This window comes from Corvus moneduloides, chromosome 3, assembly GCF_009650955.1.
Source record: "Corvus moneduloides isolate bCorMon1 chromosome 3, bCorMon1.pri, whole genome shotgun sequence".
NCBI lineage: Eukaryota > Metazoa > Chordata > Aves > Passeriformes > Corvidae > Corvus > Corvus moneduloides.
In genome coordinates this window covers 27,212,830-27,230,484 of record NC_045478.1, presented here as the reverse complement: position 1 = coordinate 27,230,484, position 17,655 = coordinate 27,212,830, and the positions used below count along the sequence as shown (strand labels likewise).

The following is a 17,655-nucleotide window of genomic DNA, read 5'->3' as shown; positions in this document are numbered from 1 at the left end:
ATTGCAAATAAATAAAAATACAATCTGCAAAAGAAAATAAAATAGAAACAGAGGTGCTTTCAGAGGGTGTATATTATTAAATGAAGTATGCTTGATTTCTGTTTAGGTCTAAAAAAGGTGACAGATTTATAACATACTGAAAGATGTATGTTTCAGGTTATGAAATACGAATTTAGTGTGGGATTAATCTCTGTGCAATTTAGCTAGGCTTGGTTGAAGAGCTAGATTGTTTTTGAAAGCTTTAGAAGCCTGGGGTTTTGTGAGAGTAATGCCTGGTTTGCTCATTATGGTATTGGGATTCTTTCCACCAATAGCACACCATCTTTTCTTTCATAAGAGATGAAGTAGAAAGACTTTCAAGTACCAATTTGTTTTCAACATGATTGATGATCTGAAGTGTTTTGAGACATTATACCCCTGCTGAAAAATAGGCTTCTGGCTGCATATTTTTAACAAATACAGGTTTGAGCATGTTCAAGGTAATAGACTAAAAAAAAAAAATCTATGTGAGTTATAAAAGAATTCTGAAATAGGGATTGATTTTCACCAATTGCCAAATTTTCAATTACAATATTACTTGGCAATACTTTATTTGCCTATACAGTTTAGAATTATTTGTATGGAAAATGTGCAACCTTGGTCATCTCAACCATTAGCAGCAGTTTGATTGCTGAAGTGCAATTTTATTGTTATTTAAATCGAAGGCATTTTTAAACAATGTTGTTTTCTTCGTTTTTCTTAGACATTGTTTGATGAAGGCTGGCATCAAATTCGTCTCTTAGTAACAGAAGACTTTGTAACTTTGTATATAGATGGCCAAGAAATTGAAACAAAGCCATTACATCCTGTTTTGGGTATTTACATCAGTGGCCTAACCCAAATTGGAAAGTATTCTGGAAAGGAGGAAACGGTACAGGTAGGCATACGCTAAAACTACAGTAATTCAGTAATTCTGCTGAAGGTTAACATTGCATTGGTGTCTTCTCTTTTCTAGAGCTTACTCTTCTAACTTACAGTAGACTGAAATTCAGTATACAAAATTTTAATAGTTAAGAGAGAAAAAAATGGTCAGGAGGACTTAGAACAAGTGATGTATCCTGTGACATGGATGCTTAATTGGTGTCACTGATTTCAAGGACAAAATTGATGCAACGTGGTTGCCTGAATTTGGGAAACTGTGTCTCAAAGTAGGAAATTTCCTCTGTGCTTGACATTTGCATATGATTTCCTTCCATCAGGGTATGGGTGATGCTGGTAAAAGAGGAAAATTTTGGTCAAGTTTCTTTCTCCATGCTTTGCAGTCATGATAGTTTATGCTAGAAAAACTGACAGTGGTTTCATTTTATTTGAGAATATACCAACAAAGCAGAATGGCACAAACTTTTGTTTACCTGATGCCAGTGTTTTTATTGGTTGCTTTTTAAAGATTTATGTTGTATATTAAACACTAAACATTAGGGATGCCTTCTGATGCTTCATCAGAATTTACTAATCCTACATCTAATACGAGCAGGTCTGTGCAGAAGCATCTTCCCAGGTCTGTTAAGGTAAAAAGAAAAAGGTTGGGTTTGCCTGTGCTATTAACTTGTTTCCTCAATGGTACTGGAAGCTAGTGTAGTTTGTGCTGCATGTGTTTGGATTTATTGCCAATGAATATGGATGGTGATTTCTGCTATTTTTTAAAAAATTCTTGGATTGATTATTTTTATTTAAATAATTTTGTTACAGTATGTTTAATTGGTTGCACATATGAATCATTGTGAGTAGCCTAAGAATATTTCTATCTATTTAATTGATTTTTAACTGTAGTGAACATGCAGACCTCTAAAGAGTCTTTTATGTTTTGAATTACAGTTTGATATACAAAAACTGCGAATCTACTGTGACCCAGAGCAAAATAATCGAGAAACAGTCTGTGAGATCCCAGGATTTGTGAGTATGATAGATGAACTTTTGAGGACTATTTGGCATTTTTTCACAAATCCCTGTTTAAAGCTGACTTAATGAAGTTTTAAAACAAGTTATGCTACATTGATTCAGCTGGTGCAAACACATGCTTGTTACCTGTGAAATATCAAGTGACACAAACTTTGTCTATTTTCAGCCTTATTTTTTCACAAAGGTTTTTACAAATTGTTTTAGTTTAGGTATTTAATGGTGTAAATTTGATAAATATATATATGAGTATAGAAGAATCTCAGCATCCTCTCTTAAAATTTCAGATTTTAAGCACTATAGATTAATAAAACTTCTAGGTTTTTCTGTGTAAAATTCTTTAAATATGACTTTTGAACTTTTCTGATATACTCCTTGCTACTTGTCAGGTCATTTAATTTGTTAAATTTTGGTACATAATCGGCAAACCTGTATTTCTAAATCACCTTCTCCTTTTAGAAATATCTATGCTGAGGTCTGTGATAAATATCCCATTATCCGAAATGTTGCCAAGATTTCAAGAAGTATGTTAAAGATAAGACAGAAATAAAACCAAGATTCTATGATTCATGTGCACAATTAGGAAGTTTATGGGGACCCTTTGGCCTTTTCTTGGCCCTCTCTTTGGCCCTCTCTTGGTCCTCAATTATGCACTGAAATGTAAAACATACACAAACAGATTTAGAACCCAGTCATGACTGACAGAGCCACATTTAAGCATTCAGTTCCCATCTCAAAGCATGAGCATGAGATTGATTTATACATGCAGATTAAAAATACTCTCCTTTGTTTGGTGTCTAAAACAAACTGAGCTAAAGATTATCTGCCTCCAGTGTCTTACTATATAGACCCACAATCCTCATGTTGTGATTTGATTTAGTATCATTTTGCTGGTTTGACAATAGAACCATTGAATGTCCAGCATCCAGATTTTATTTTTTCTCAGTCTGGCATGGATTGCCAGCTAGTCTGTTTTTCTTCTTCCTCTTTGGGGCCAGTGTGTCTATTGCATCCTTATCAGGGCTTTTTCAAAATTCACAACTTTCAGTCAAGCAGCAAGTAGGTGACTGGATTATTAGCTGTTTGGAACTCTGACTCTGTGTGTCAAGAACTAATGGGTGCCGGGAGACTTTTGTAAAATTAGGTTGGAATCTTGAAGAAAATGAAGTATTTGGCTATTTAACTGCACCACATCTTTTTGCTCTTTACAAATTAAAATAGGATATGAAAAGTAATCAAATGAAAAATATTTTGCATAAAGAAAGCAAACACTAAAAAGTCTGTCACATCTTATGTTCACTGCAATTTATCAAGGGAGTTGAAGCCAAAAGATTGCTTTTTGCCATTTTAGTTTCACTGGCTGTTGTTGTAAATTAAATTTGGACTTTACCCATGAAATTCTGGACTCCTTCAGAAAATAAAAATGTTGGATGATCTTCAAGGAGGAATATGTAGTTTGTGGTTGTATTCTGTCAGTGTGGTTGTGTCAGAGTTCCTGAAATGAGCAGAGGCTATATGTACTAATTACAGCCCAAATTAATCCCCTTTCCCAGAGATACCTAGCTGCATGGTAATTTTAAACTCCTTCTGTGATCCACGGAAAATGAAAACTTTCTCAAGGGGTTGCTTAAGCTGAAAATTGAATACAGAGGAAGCACTCGCTGTCTCTGTGTGTATGGAATCTGCAGTGATTGCATGCATTAGAATACTCCTGTGGACAGTGCAGCTGATGGTGGCTACTAAACTATTAAGACAGACAATTTCATGGTTGCTCTGCTGAAGTATTGGGGGTTGGATTGTTCTGTAGTATATACTGGAACAAAATTCAATTGTTAGCAGAGTCTAATGCAGTCACAGGAAAGCAAGAAAAAGCCAGCCTTGCCTCTGTGCTGCTCTGTGTTTTCCCAGATGCTGGATTCAGGCAGAGATCAGAGATTTCAGAAATATTTTGGTACATTCTCTGACATGAATGAATAAGCAGAGGAAATTTTTGATGAGAAGTTACTTCTTGTAAAAGGTTTGACCCAAACCTAAACATTTAATGTGTAAATATTGACGTGGTTTACTATTAATTGTCATTGTCTTTTAAAAATTGCTACTGATTACTCCCATTGACAGACCCTTAAACACAGTTAGCTAAATTAATTTCATATGCATGGATAGCAGCTGCACATAAGTCTCAGAAAGTCTAAAAATTTGAATTATAATTTCTTGACGGTTACAGCCCGTAAGTTATGATTGGTTTTGACAATGTTTCCAAATAAGTGGATTTTGCTTTTTAGAAATATTGCTATACTTTTAAACTGTGTTTCTTCTTGTTTCAGAATGGAGAGGTAGGCTTGATCCTAAACTACTCAAACTCAGTTTAAGGTAGTATTTGACTTTATATAAGCTTCTTAATATTCTAGGTAATATACACTTTGTTTTCAAAAGGGGACAGAGATTTGCTAAGTTTAAGAGTGCTGGACTTCCATTGCTTGAACTCTAGTCAGTAGAAAAATTAAAAAGAATTTTTGTTAAAAAACACATGTTTACTAGAATAAGTGGTCTGATGTTTTCCCCCAGTTGGATTTAATTGCTGCTATTTGCAGGGCTGGACACTTGCAAAGGGATGGGGGATATGCACAGTCAGGTAGCTGTTACCTGCATCGTGCTAATGGGAACTCCCTGAACCGGAGCTTATCTGAAGGCTTAATATGACAGCTTCCCTAACCTTCCCCGCAACTCCCAACTTGTACCATTGCAAAGGAAACATGGATCTGCATTTTGATCAATCATTTGACCCCAAGAAAGAATTCCATTCAAAAAACGTCTTAAAAGGTGTCATTATTCTTGAAAATATGAGTAAATTGCTATGGAAAGTTTTAGATAATAAATACAAATCTGTTTTTTGCAGCTTGGATTCTTAAATTTTTGCCTTTCCATAGCTCTAAGAACTTGCTGGGTTAGGGTTGATGGGTGAAAAAGAATTCACTGAATCTAACTTCAACATATAGATTTAGTACAGATGTACCTATAAGAGATTTTACTTAGTAGCTCTCGCCTTGCCTGCCTTAGTAAAGCACTGAGGTTTTATGTGGGGTTTAATGGTGAGAAGTAAATATCACAAAAAAAAAAAAAATCTAGAGGGTTATGTGATCTGCCGAGGTTTAGTGTTTACTGCTGCAGGGAGCATGGTTTGGAGGAGGTCACCTAATGGTCTTTGTAGGATGGGCACTCTTGGGACCAGGACTAGTGACCTCTAGGAGTCGGTGGTAGCAGGTGTGTCCTGCCTCTCCTCAAGTAGCTTCATAGTTGGAGCACATGCCTAGGAGGTAGGAGAGTTGGGGTTTATCTTTTCAGGCTTGCTATGCATGATAGCATGCCAATGGTTGGGATCAATATGCTATACTTATTTATTACATCATTTTACACATTTTTAAATGAAATTTTTATATTTGAGAATTGATCACACTTCAAATTATGAATATAAATTAGCTAGGAGAAGAGTCATGTTGCAAGATTTAAAATTACCAAACTATATGACAAAATATTTGTGAAAAAAATGAAGTTACAGGTATCAGCCCAATATTGGTACTTACTTTTTTAATTTTTATTCTGGATAAAATGATTTCATGCATGAAAAGTAGTTGGAGGGCAATATTCAGATAAGCAGAGGTTCCATCTGAACAAGGGAGTGAATGCCAGGACCTAAGTGAAAGGCAGCCTAAGGAAAGTCAGCTTCATACAGTGTTACGATATGTTTGTTGCCTGCCTTTGGCATATGTGCTGATGGCTGTTTTCACTCTTGGTAGTGCATGAACGGTCCCAGTGACGTAGGCTCAACACCTGCCCCCTGCATATGCCCACCAGGAAAGCAAGGACCTCCAGGCCCCAAAGTAAGTCTCTGTTCTGTCTTGTTGAGCATATATGACCTGTGTTTCCTTGCTACTCTTCAGCAAATGATGTTGCACTGCTAATTGTTTGAGAACTAAATGATTTTCTAACAAAAGCCTTTTAATGGAGAGGGGTGTTTCTTCCTTCTTCGTAAAAGAATGAACTGGATGCTTACTGGGAGAGTTCCACTTTAGCTGTGCTGATGACCTCCTTTCAGTGTTGATGAAGAACTAAAATGAGAACTAGACCGAAGCTGCTGAAGTCTAACACAACAAACTTGATTCCCCAGTATTTTGCTTTAGTACCTTTCTCAGTAACTGTGCTAAGCAGTGCTTACAGAATTATTTATAAGTGTAGGAAAAAAACCCCAAATCACTTGTCTTTCATTAAGCAAATGGATAAAAACCTTCTCTGCTGTCATCATAAGAGGTTACAGTATGCTGTAGCTACCTCAAGTCAAAGGGCTTCTTGATACAGTGGAAAAGGTTTCTGATCAGGGAGTTGAAATCCACAATATAGAGATCATCATTATTTTTTAATGTATTTCTGTGGTCTTTTACCTTTTTTATTCTCTTTTTACCATATTAGAGAAAAAGAGATAGAGAGAGAGAGAGGGAAAGAGAATGAAGTATTTATAATTTTAAGAGAATTGAAAACCACTTCCTGTAAAGTAAGAAGGAATGTGAAATTTCAGAACTAAGATGACCTATGCCTATTGCCTTACATGCAATTTTTCTACTACAATGCTAACCTATGACAATTTGTTTGGGGATAATTGAATAATACAGGTGACAAGATGGTGCCTAACACAAAAGGCTGCACAAAGTGAAAAGTAACGCAATTTAAGATTGAATAGGTTATCTCAGTTACAGTATTTATTAACTTTTGAATACTGGACTTTAGAATCATATGAATTTAAACTTAATTTTTGTGCTTGTGATATTAGTGGGGTACAATAAGTTGAATTAAATCAAAGCAATTTAAAAATAGAAGTAACTGATATTTTAAGCTTTTCAAGTTAAAAGCACAAAATTTCACAGTTAAATAGTATATTTGAAAGCAAATTTATTTTTCTCAAATCCCAAATCTGGACTTCTTAATTTGGACAACAATAATTCTGGGTAACTTATTACTTGTTTAGCAAATGATAACTGTTATGCTTTTCAAAAGAGACATTATTCTATATTCTCTCTCATTTAGTTCAGCATTACACTTCTGTGGTTTATATGTGAAAAGATATTTTTTCACAGTCACATTGAAAACTAGTTTCCTGTTTCCCTTCTAATATCCTCCCTGTTTATAACAGTTCTGCAATTTTAACTGACCCACAGATCTGTTGATGGTTGAGGCTGAAGAATCGGTATCTGCTTAACACTCCTGCTGAAGTAAAATGGTTTTATAGATCAAGCCTTACTGGATTTTGCTGAGTTCAAATCAAAGCTGTCAGTAAAATAAACAGAAAAGGTCAATACTCTAGGAGGATATGTTGAGTAGGATGTTAAGTTCCTGCTGTATCGCCATAAACATGAAGCCTTGGGAAGCAACTTTTCTTTTACTTTAATCTGGTCATAACAGTGATTATCAAAATAATTGCAATGGCTTTTAAGAGGAAATATCAAAAATATCTCTTTCAGAAAGCAATTGGTAGAGAGGAGTTTATTATTTTGCAGGTTTTAATCCTGTCTCTTGCCTTTTTAGTTTTTTTTATCTTAAGAATTAGGCTCAGCTAAAGCAAGTAAGAGATTTCTTCAGAAAATAACTACTTCATTAATGAATTCGTTAATACGGATTGTTTCATCTATTTGATGAAAAGTGTTTCTATTTCTGTTGATTAAAATGTTAAAAGACTTGAAAGCTTTTGAGTTGGTGAGCCAAATTTGTGCTGTAGCTGTGTGTGGACTGACTTCTCCAAGTACTGCACAAGAAGCTGGGGAGAAGTAGGGGAGAATTTTCCCCAAAAAGATCAGTTCTTTTTCACTGTAGGAATTGCTCCTCAGTAGTAGGTCCCTGGCCTTGTAGAGACTGTTTTGTGGAATGTGTTAGGGTTAAGGTTCATTGTGCTAATTTTAAAATACTCTTATAATATTGAAATGCTTATGTATTTTGTGTGTTCACATGTTGCTTTTCCACAGGGTGACCCTGGGCAGCCTGGGAATCATGGTTATCCTGGTCTGCCTGGTCCAGATGGTAAGCCTGTGAGTACTAAAAACTTAGTCATATATTGTAAATGTAAAACTAACAGGAGAAAAAACATGGAACACGATTTTTGAAATTTAGATGATTTTGTCTCCATTCTTTGAAACTGTGAACGTCATTTAAGCACTATCTACATGTAACAGCTGTATGACTATGTCAATGATACTATTTTTGTTTCAAGGAAAATACTGTAAGTATGAGTTAAGTACTGTTGTAAAGCAGAGAGCAGGCTGTGTGTGCTCCTGTCGGTCTTTGCATTACTTTGCAGCAGTTATGTTACCACCTTCAGTCTTTACTCCTTAAAAATTTTTTCACTAGAAAACTCTTCAGGTCACTTAAAATCCTATCTGGTTTTTTTTAGGGCTTGCTGCTTGCTTCATGTAATTTGTCTGTAGGCTACCTCAAGTAGTCCCTCAAAATATGTAGATATACATGAAAAATGTTAAAAATATAGATGTTTTGTAGTTCCAAACTGGTTCATTTAACAAATGGAACTGGTGATTCCATCTGTAAGCAGAGTTAGTTTAACCGGAAGAAAATAGGTGCTGAAAACAAGAAATGTAATTGTTTCTAAAAATTGAAAATTTCCCTGTTTTAAAATTGAAACCTGACCATGGTTACCCTGATGGCCCAGATGAGCGGTGTGTACATGAATTTTTTCATCAGTCCCACAAACAAATATCCTAAATTTTTCTGTGATATAAAATGTTTTTATACTTTTGTTCTTAAACAGCTTTTGATAGCTATTATCTTCAGAGTTTTTTTGAACCAGAATTAGAGATGATAATCTGAATTGAAACATTCAATGCTTTAAAATACTGCGTTTTGATTTTAGACAATCCTGAAAATGGGGAAGTGTATTTAATCAGAATAGCTTTTCAGTTGATAATTGGTGGTGCTAAAGCTTAGGAAGAGCAGTTCTGATCTCCTATAAAAGACAGTTATACAAACTCTCTGAACCTGGAGTTGCATGGGAGAAGGTGTCCATCACATGCTGATTTCTGGAAATAGGTTTGCAGTATTGATAAGCATAGCAGGGCTGCCTTTAATCCAGCTAAGTCTGATATTTTGAAAAATAAAGTGATATCATGTAAGTTTTAATGAAAGCAGAATGGACTGGGTATTGGTAGGGAAATGTCAGTTTCTCTTCTCTCTTTTAACAAAGAGATTAAGACTTCATTTCTGAAGCATCCAGTCGGCTACAACAGATTATTTTAGAAACAATTTGTTATGACTCTTTCATACTTTTATGAACAGGTTTCCACTTCAAGGCTATTTATCTTCCCATAAGCACTGAAATTTGTAACAGCATGAATAATGAAGGAGAAATAAATTGATACTGTAGACCTACTGTAATTTTGTAATCTGGCAATTATGGCTTATTTTTTCCTGTGAGTCATAGTGTGCATAGATGGGCATTATCTGAACATAAAAAAGATAACCAAAAGTATCTCAGAATGTGAATCAAGAAGCCCCACTAAAGGAGAAATTGTATCACTTTGCTGAAGAACTTATGATATTTGAAGTGCTTGCAGTTAAATCTTATAGCTTTATTAACTGACTAATGTTTCTGAAATATCAGTTGTAGTTTTTGCACTTGTTCTTTGTAAAGACATAATTGCAAACCAATTAGATCATCTGCAGCTCTGGCCAATGCATTATTTTTCCTTACAGTATATTCTTGGGTGCATTCCAGGTGGCTTTTTAGCCGTGAATGGTGAGAGACCCTTTAGATTCACTGTGCAGGAAAACAAGATTGCCCTCTCTGTCTTTTTCTTTCTATTTTACTTTTGTATTTGCTAATACAACTAGCACATTTTCTGTGCTGTCAGTGATTTTTTTTTGTTTGGGGAAACTTTGCTCATATGAATCTTTTTAGTTTTATGTCCCGGGGAACTCTGAGAAACAAGCTTTTAATTCAGACAGCACGATAGGCTTACAGGTAGTTGTGTAGTCAGACTTGTTTAATCAAATGGCTTTTGCATGAAAAGCTTTTCCTGCAAAGTCAGTCTTTTCTGTTCCCAAACACATTTTTATGTTCTTCTCTAAAGTCATTCCAGTTTGCCTATCTGTTATTAATTTTCTTGGAACAGTATAACTGGTCAACAAAATGTTTCTTCCTCTGAGAAAGATTTTAGGCATGCATTTATATTACTATATGAAACTGAGCTTTAGAGTAAAACATCTAATAAAATTTAGTTTGCTGTTTGTGGGCTGGCTATATTATTTTAATACTTAAAGTTAGTTTCAGTCCAGAAAAGTTGAAAAAAATTCCTATTAGTATCTTCAGTCTTACCAGAACATAGTTGTTTACCTGGTCTTATCCAGTAAAATTGTTTGCTCTAATAATTGGGGAAGTGAACATAAAGATGACTTATTTTCAATCATTTCTTAAATCTTATTTTTATTAGTTTTGTTTAGAGTATCTTTGTTTTTTCCCCTTAATTGCCACCTCTGTTTGTCTTCTGATAAATACAGAAAAGATCAATTAAAAGAACTGTAAAAAAGAATGAAAGTGAGAAGCATAAGTAATGAAAATACATTTTTTTCAATCAAAAATGTAATTCAGAACCTGAAATTAATAAATTGTCTAGTCAAGAGAAAAGCACTGATAAATAAGTGCAAGGATAAAAACAGTATTTGAATCTCAAATGGAACTCATTTTAATGAACATTATTAATCAGAAAGAAGCAGCTGGAGGGATTACTGGCCCTAGAAGCACTCAGCAGCCTGACTGTGTGGTCACAAAGCCATTTTTTATTTCAAAGGATGCCTTTTTTGTACTGGGGAAAAACTCAAGTTAAGGGGAAAAATAAGTTATCAGAATCTGTGCAGTGATCACTTGTGGGTAATAGAGGTGATAGGTTATCAGTCTGCTGACAGAAATTTAAAAACCCCACTCATTTGTCAATTTTGAACTTAGAACCATGGAGCTGGCAAATCTGGACAATTTTCTAGTATTCCATCTAGTTTCATCCATGAAAGTTTGGATCAATTTGCCTTGTTGTTATAGTATGTACAAGAAAATGAAATAAGAAATGAGAAAAAAACCAAGCAATTTAAAAAAAGAAATCTGGTGAGACTGACTTTACTGATACATGCAGATACAGAGTTCATAAGGTATCAAAAGCCTCACATAATAAGTAATTTCTGATCATTCCAATATATTTTTTGAAGTATTATAGAACATTATTACAGCTGTGTTACCTAGAGTTTAATATTTAGTGACCAACTAAAGGCCAAATCTTTTATGATGTATACATAACTATAATAGCAATGATGAACTATTTCAACAATACTTTTGGAATGAAAATGGATAATAGTTTCACGTATATATAGAATTTCCTGTGCTATTGGGTGGTTTGCCTGGGATTTAAGTTGTTATAAACTCCGCAGCTACTTTGTTCAGAAAACTTTCATAGTCAGAGTTGATAATTCAGCTGTGAAATGCTGCTCTCAGTTCCAGGAAAAGACATACTCCTCAGTAACACTGTGGCCTTGTTATTGTTAGAGGAAATCTTTTTGCTCTGTTCTAATCCAGTCATGTAATGGCTTCCCTGAGACCTACAAATCTGAAATTTGAGCGATGCCTGAGGCTGGCTTGTGCTGCAGGGACAGCTATAGAGTTCAGACAAAAGACCACATCACTACCTGCAGCAGATGCCAAAGGCAGAGGTTATGTATGATAAGGATGAACATCTGAGCAGTGAGCAGGAATTAGACTCCCTTGGTACATCGTTGAATCTCCCAACAGCCTGAAGCTTGGGAACTTTTTAAGCTGGATTTATGACCTTTTATTTAATGATTTTGATGGACTGTTTTTTCCTCTGTGCTATTTGAGAACATTGTGTTTAGGGAAAATACACTGCTAGGGGCTCTGAGTTATGAAGGCCTTGGCAGATGATGGAGTAGCTAATGGAGGAAAGTGCAATGAATGCAGAAATAATAAACATGGTTACATGTCTGCATAGTTACAACAATTTCTGTTCTTTAAGATGTAATGTATTTTATGAAAAGAGTTTGAAGACGTGTCTTATAATGCTTTAGATAATTGTGCTTTAAAGATTTTCTGCAAGAAACTTGCACAAGAGGTCTGCAGACTTTTCAGGGTGTTTTCCTAACACCAAGTTAAATTTTCCTTTTGCAGTTGAATTCCATCATGCTTGGTTACATCACCCTAAAGAGTTATTTTTAATTAGAGTTTACAGTTCTTGAATATCTTTAGACTGTTACTGTTGATCCTTGGTTCCTTCCCAGCCCAAGAAGTAAGCTTGCTTACTTCTCCCTTTGTCTTTCCCAAGTAATCCTGTGTTCATACCTTTGTTGTTTATGTTGCTCATTGTCTCCAAAAGCTTTTCATTAAGGGAGTATGCAGTGCAGTTGTCATTGCCTTATCCATACAGCCTCTATTTTTATTTTTATTTTGTCTTACCAGATGGGATATGCCTACGAATGCTGTCTGAACTTTTGTCCTTTAGGTGTGCAAATGCATTGCAGATATACTTCTGAGGTTTCCTCTGCTATTGCACCCAGAGTTCTCTGAATTAGTACTTGTCACATGTCCTTCTTGCTCAATTTTTTCCCTTACAGGCAAACTAAGTTTCTTTTTCCAGTAAGGATGATGACAGTATTGCTATTTTTTTGTGGCCTTTATGTAAGTTCTTTGACCTAAGAAGTGTGTTTCAAATTTTTTTCCTTTGAATTATTTTTAAATTATTGCCTTTTTCTTTAAATTCCAAAGTTTCATTTTATCTGTGATTTTTTTAAATGCCCAGCAGTCTGGGACAAAACTAACCTCAAAGTCCTGCTATTTATCACTTTCCTTTTAAGGACTTTCAGGAACTAGAAGATGATCAGTACTGTTCTCACAACAGTAAACGGAGACAGAAATTTTGTATAATCCTGATTTCAGATGAACTGATGTAAAATAATGAATAAGAATATAAACATTGTCCTGTGGAGTAGTGCTGACTGACAAGGTTGATGAAACATTACAGGAAGGATTCACGTTAAGACACATACATTTAATATTTAAATGGGTACAGAGACCCAGGGTGTCTAAATTCTCATAATAGTCAACAGGTACTTAACATATACCGCAAAAGATATGGGATTTTTATGCTGTAAGGTATTTTGTGTTGCCCATGCTGCAAGACAATTAATGCCTCCCAAATATTTTGTGCCACTGTCTGCTAACACTGGGTGGGTATCTTAAGAATCTCAAATGGCAGGAGCTGCCTATATTTAGGCAACTGGATTATAAACTGAGTGTCAAATTCAGAGGTAACTATAATACTTCTCATGCTATTTGTGTGTCTTTGGAAATGTTCATGAGAGAATACCAAGCCCAGATAAAAACTATTATTTTTGGTGGCAAATTTAGTGTGTTCATCCTATTTGAAAGAACACCTTCAGTCCTGAACTCATCAGTTGAAAAGGGAATTTTCCCTTCTGTCCCTTTTACATAAAATGGCAGCTATGGCATTGCTGTTCTTGCAGTTTATGTATGTATGCCACCCAGGTACTCCTACTGAGGGCTTTGTGACTAGGGAAAGAGGATTTGATCTGACTTTAGTGCAAAAAACATGTAGGCACTAGCATGTAGATTCATGATCCATAATCCATACTGCAAAAGGAGTAGTGATACAAATATATACTCAGTTTTTATGAAATCTGTTTTTTTGAAATTATATTTTATTTTTATTTAACTTGCCTGAACAATTGCTGTGTTCTTTGTACCAGATAGTGATTCTAATTTTTGTGACTTTCTGTGAATTTCCTTTTGAGTCTTCTCTCTTCCAACTTTCCATTAAAAGAACGCATTGACATTGTGTTTGATTTGTATTGAAATCACAATATTGAAATTACAATATTTAGCCCTGAGCTAAATGTGCAGTTTTGTAAGCTGAAAACTCTTTTGCTGTCCTCCATTCATCTTGAGATTTTGAAATTCAGTTCATCCAGGAAATTGTCCTCTTCTACTTCTTCCCCTGCTCAGTTAGAGGGAGAGAGGAAATTGCATTACAGAGATCTAAATTATGAAATGAAGTTTTATTTGTATAGAAGTATATCCTACAGAAAGTCATACTTTTTGTTTGTTTGTTTTCTGTTTTTTAGAAGAAAAAAGTAGATAAACTTTCAGAGGCATTTTTGGATTTGGTGAATTGTTTCAGCTACCCAGGAGGCCTATATGCACTCTGGGAATACTATACCATTTACAGTTAAAGCTGATTTTGCTAGAACTGCCTTGAGCGCTAAAAGTAGAATGCTTGATAAAGGATCCATGTATGACAGAGACCTAGAATTCTGTTTACTTCTGTATTAAACATTACCAGCTGGCTCATCGGGCAACTGCTCAAATGTCTTTTGGGAAGAGGGCACTGCAAGGACTCTCTTGTATCTAACCCAGCAAATAATTTTAGCTCTGTTTATTATTCCTAGGAAGCTCTGACTGATTTAAAGAAGAAATCAGACAAACACATTGTCTCCCTTGTATTGAAAAGGTTCTATTAGCTCCTTTTTACCAGTGTGGAAATCACCCCAGGAAATTTGGTGCTAAGATTTTAAGATTGAAACCCATTTGGAAATAGGATTATTACTTCTCTCAGTTAAAATCAAGATCAAATTCTGGGTGTTTGAAATTGGATAGCCCATTTAATGGGATTTATCAAATTTAGTTTTGTCTGCCTGTTGACGTGTCTAAATCAAATAGCCTCAGAAATCTCTTCTTGTTTTATATGTTTTCTCAAAAAAATCCTCTTGGGTAGCTCATTTTGTCCACTGCAAGGACATGTTTTCAAATGAGCTATGTAAAATTCTTATTCTTCAGTAACTTGCCTCTCTTAAAGGATTCTTTAAAGTCCTTGTTAATTTTGCATGAAAACTGGCTGTCTTTGCTGTACAAGTTGAATCAAATCTATCAAAACATAGACATATATTTTGGATTCTGTAAAGGTTCTCTTGTTCTGCCACTGTTGATTTCTAGTAAAGCATTCCTGAAATTCTCTTTTCAACTCATGAATTATTTAGTATTTCTTTTTGTAGTCCCAGTCATTCAATTTTTTTTTATTTGTATAGACTGTTATATACCTTCAAGTTCATAGCTAAGTGCTTAGTATCAAGAATGGAATTTTTATTATTTAGAGATATTATAAAACTAGCTGCATAATGTATTAGAACATACCTTGTTTGTTAAAACTTATTTCTGTAACTGGATATAAGCCTTTAAAAGTCCTGACACGTTTCAGCTATTTTTCTTAAGAGAGAGAGAAAAAAATGTGTCTACGTATGTGGATTAATTTTTTTTTTCCCAGTGGAAAATAAAACAATATGTTTGTTATGCTTTTGTGTAACAATTCTAAAATAACTGATTTTAGCTAAAGGATGGAGGCTGAGAACTTCAGCTGCTGATATGAAAGCTTTTGAAAGCTGAAATCTAAATCCCAAATGTACAATTGTGATAGCAGTTGCTAAAATCTGTGACCTAAAATTATGGTTTCTGACAAAAGTTCTCTAGTAAGCAGGAGGATTGATTTTTCTTTAAATGGGTGTTTGGAAATTTGTGTTTGTTGCTTTTGAAAAGTCACAAGTTTTGGTTCTTTTCCTTAGGGATACCAGGGATCAGCAGGAACTCCAGGTATCCCAGGAACTCCAGGGATTCAAGTAAGTTTCTATTTCATTCCTAGAATTTGAATATCTGAGAAAAATCCTGCCAGGTCTCTCTCAATATCTCTTGTTTGTCATTGAGAGTTGAGGTGTGGGGAATGGAAAGGGCTCAAGGGGTGTAATGACATCAGAGGCCGTCCTTGGGTGAATTGCTTTGAAATTCATATGGCTTTGGATTTGAAGGTAGGCTGACAATTAGACTGCAAATCTAAACAGTGCTAGGTAAGGCCTCTAGAAGATGGACTCATCTGCAGCTTAGACGTTTTTGTCTTGAACCAGAAGCCAAACAGTAGTTCCTTCAATTTTTCTGTGAATCACTAGCAGTGATCTGAAGTCTTGTCATGGTGATGGATTGCCCACAATTCACATGTTCAAAACAAGGTTTCAGATAAAGCCCAGAGTGATGGAGGAGAATTATTTTTCATTGTTGTATTAATTTAGTAGTCCTTACTGAGACAGTTATTGGAAACCTGTGCTGTATTTTACTTTTGGCATGATCCACTCTGAATGACAGTCAAGAATTTACTCATTTGTTGAATTAAGTATCTGAGAGCATGCTGGGGCCAAGAGCAAGCCTGCAACACGGCATACATGAAGGCTGTCTGACAGAGAATTGAAAGGGACATCTCTGGGCTAGTACAGGCTGTGTGACATTCCTTTTTTCCTGGTGTGGTCCTTGGTTAGAGCAAAAAATTGTTTCGGTGTTCCTCAGTCATGGGTTATGACAGTGTGCCATGTTCATCCATGCTGGGTACACATTGCACTTAGTTCTGCTTTTGTGTCCAGTTACCAAAAAGTTGGAATCAGGCAGCTGACACATTGGGTCTCTGGCCCATGTTGTGTTACATTTATGTGTCTCATTATGTATCAGATTGTATTTGTATTTGAGCTGGCGTTAATTTCTTTCTCAATCTAGGGACCTCGTGGCTTGCCAGGTATCAAGGGAGAACCAGGAAAAGATGGGGCAAAGGTAAAAGAACCCAAACAAGAATAATAGATAAAAGGATTTTATTCTTACCTTTTATAATTGTTGGTTGGAAAGGAAACAGTATCAGTATTTTTACATGAGTGTTCTGTGAGAATTGTTTACTAAAAGGATAATAAGGAAAGACTAAGAATCCTAAATTTAAACTCTGAATCTGGTCTGTTTTATTTAATAAAGTTTATATAGGCTTTAGCACTGCCAGTAACAACTTTATTGCACTGAATAACATATATTTAGGAAGTGTATCTAAGTATGGGTACCTGAAAGCACAATACAGACATCTGTCAGAATGGTTTCTTTTTAACTCTTTTTGTCCTTTTTCTCTTTAAGTGAGTATCCTGATAACCTAGGTAGGAATTCCTGGATGGCACTTTTTATCAGGAAACACTCACTAATTGGAACCAAAACTTTTTGTGAAAGATTCTAGCTGAGGTGTAGCCAGTAGCTTGGAGCTATAGACAGATGTGGAACCTTATATGTAGCTCCATTCTGGTAATCAGGATAAACTTGACTCTGAATCTTCTGCATACACAGTGAATAAACTGCCCATTGGGTACTGGCAAGTGTCATTGATATGTAATTATCTGTGTCCACCCTTCTCTCACTTTTCTGCCCTACATTTAGAAAAAGTTCTAAGCTGATTGTGATGACAATTATTTTGGTTTTGGTTTATTAAAACTTCAAAGCCCTTTCTGTAAAACAAGCATTCGTTTTCCCAACAGATCTTAGAATTTCCTTCTACAGTTCCCAATAAGCAGGTCCTTAAATTCATCACTGTTCAGCAGAATTCTCAAATTCATAGTTAGAGCTGAAAAATTGCTTACATGTTCTGTGCTTTATTCATCTCAATCTAATTGCTTTTAGAGGTTAATCTAGTAGATCAGTCAGTATTGGGCCATGTGTAGAAGTTAAAATGCTGGTGGTGAAAAACTCTAATTGCCTGGCAGTGCAGGGTTGTGACAGAATATTTCCTATTGCTCAGTCTAGCCTTGTTTAAA

General features: G+C 35.2%; 1 protein-coding gene across 5 annotated transcripts in view; it reads left to right on the top strand.

Annotated features, from left to right (window-relative positions):
- The window catches only part of COL21A1 (collagen type XXI alpha 1 chain), a 97,310-nt gene that overhangs the window by 33,256 nt on the left and 46,399 nt on the right, over window positions 1-17,655 (top strand). For 3 of the 5 annotated variants that reach the window (XM_032104674.1, XM_032104673.1, XM_032104675.1), the window contains exons 6-12: window positions 743-916; window positions 1,855-1,932; window positions 4,260-4,268; window positions 5,730-5,813; window positions 7,944-8,006; window positions 15,616-15,669; window positions 16,589-16,642. In XM_032104674.1, the coding sequence (XP_031960565.1) occupies window positions 743-916; window positions 1,855-1,932; window positions 4,260-4,268; window positions 5,730-5,813; window positions 7,944-8,006; window positions 15,616-15,669; window positions 16,589-16,642 (516 nt within the window). Of the gene's footprint in view, window positions 1-742; window positions 917-1,854; window positions 1,933-4,259; window positions 4,306-5,729; window positions 5,814-7,943; window positions 8,007-15,615; window positions 15,670-16,588; window positions 16,643-17,655 lie in introns of those variants that run through there. The other 2 variants (XM_032104676.1, XM_032104677.1) reach the window with 2 other exon arrangements.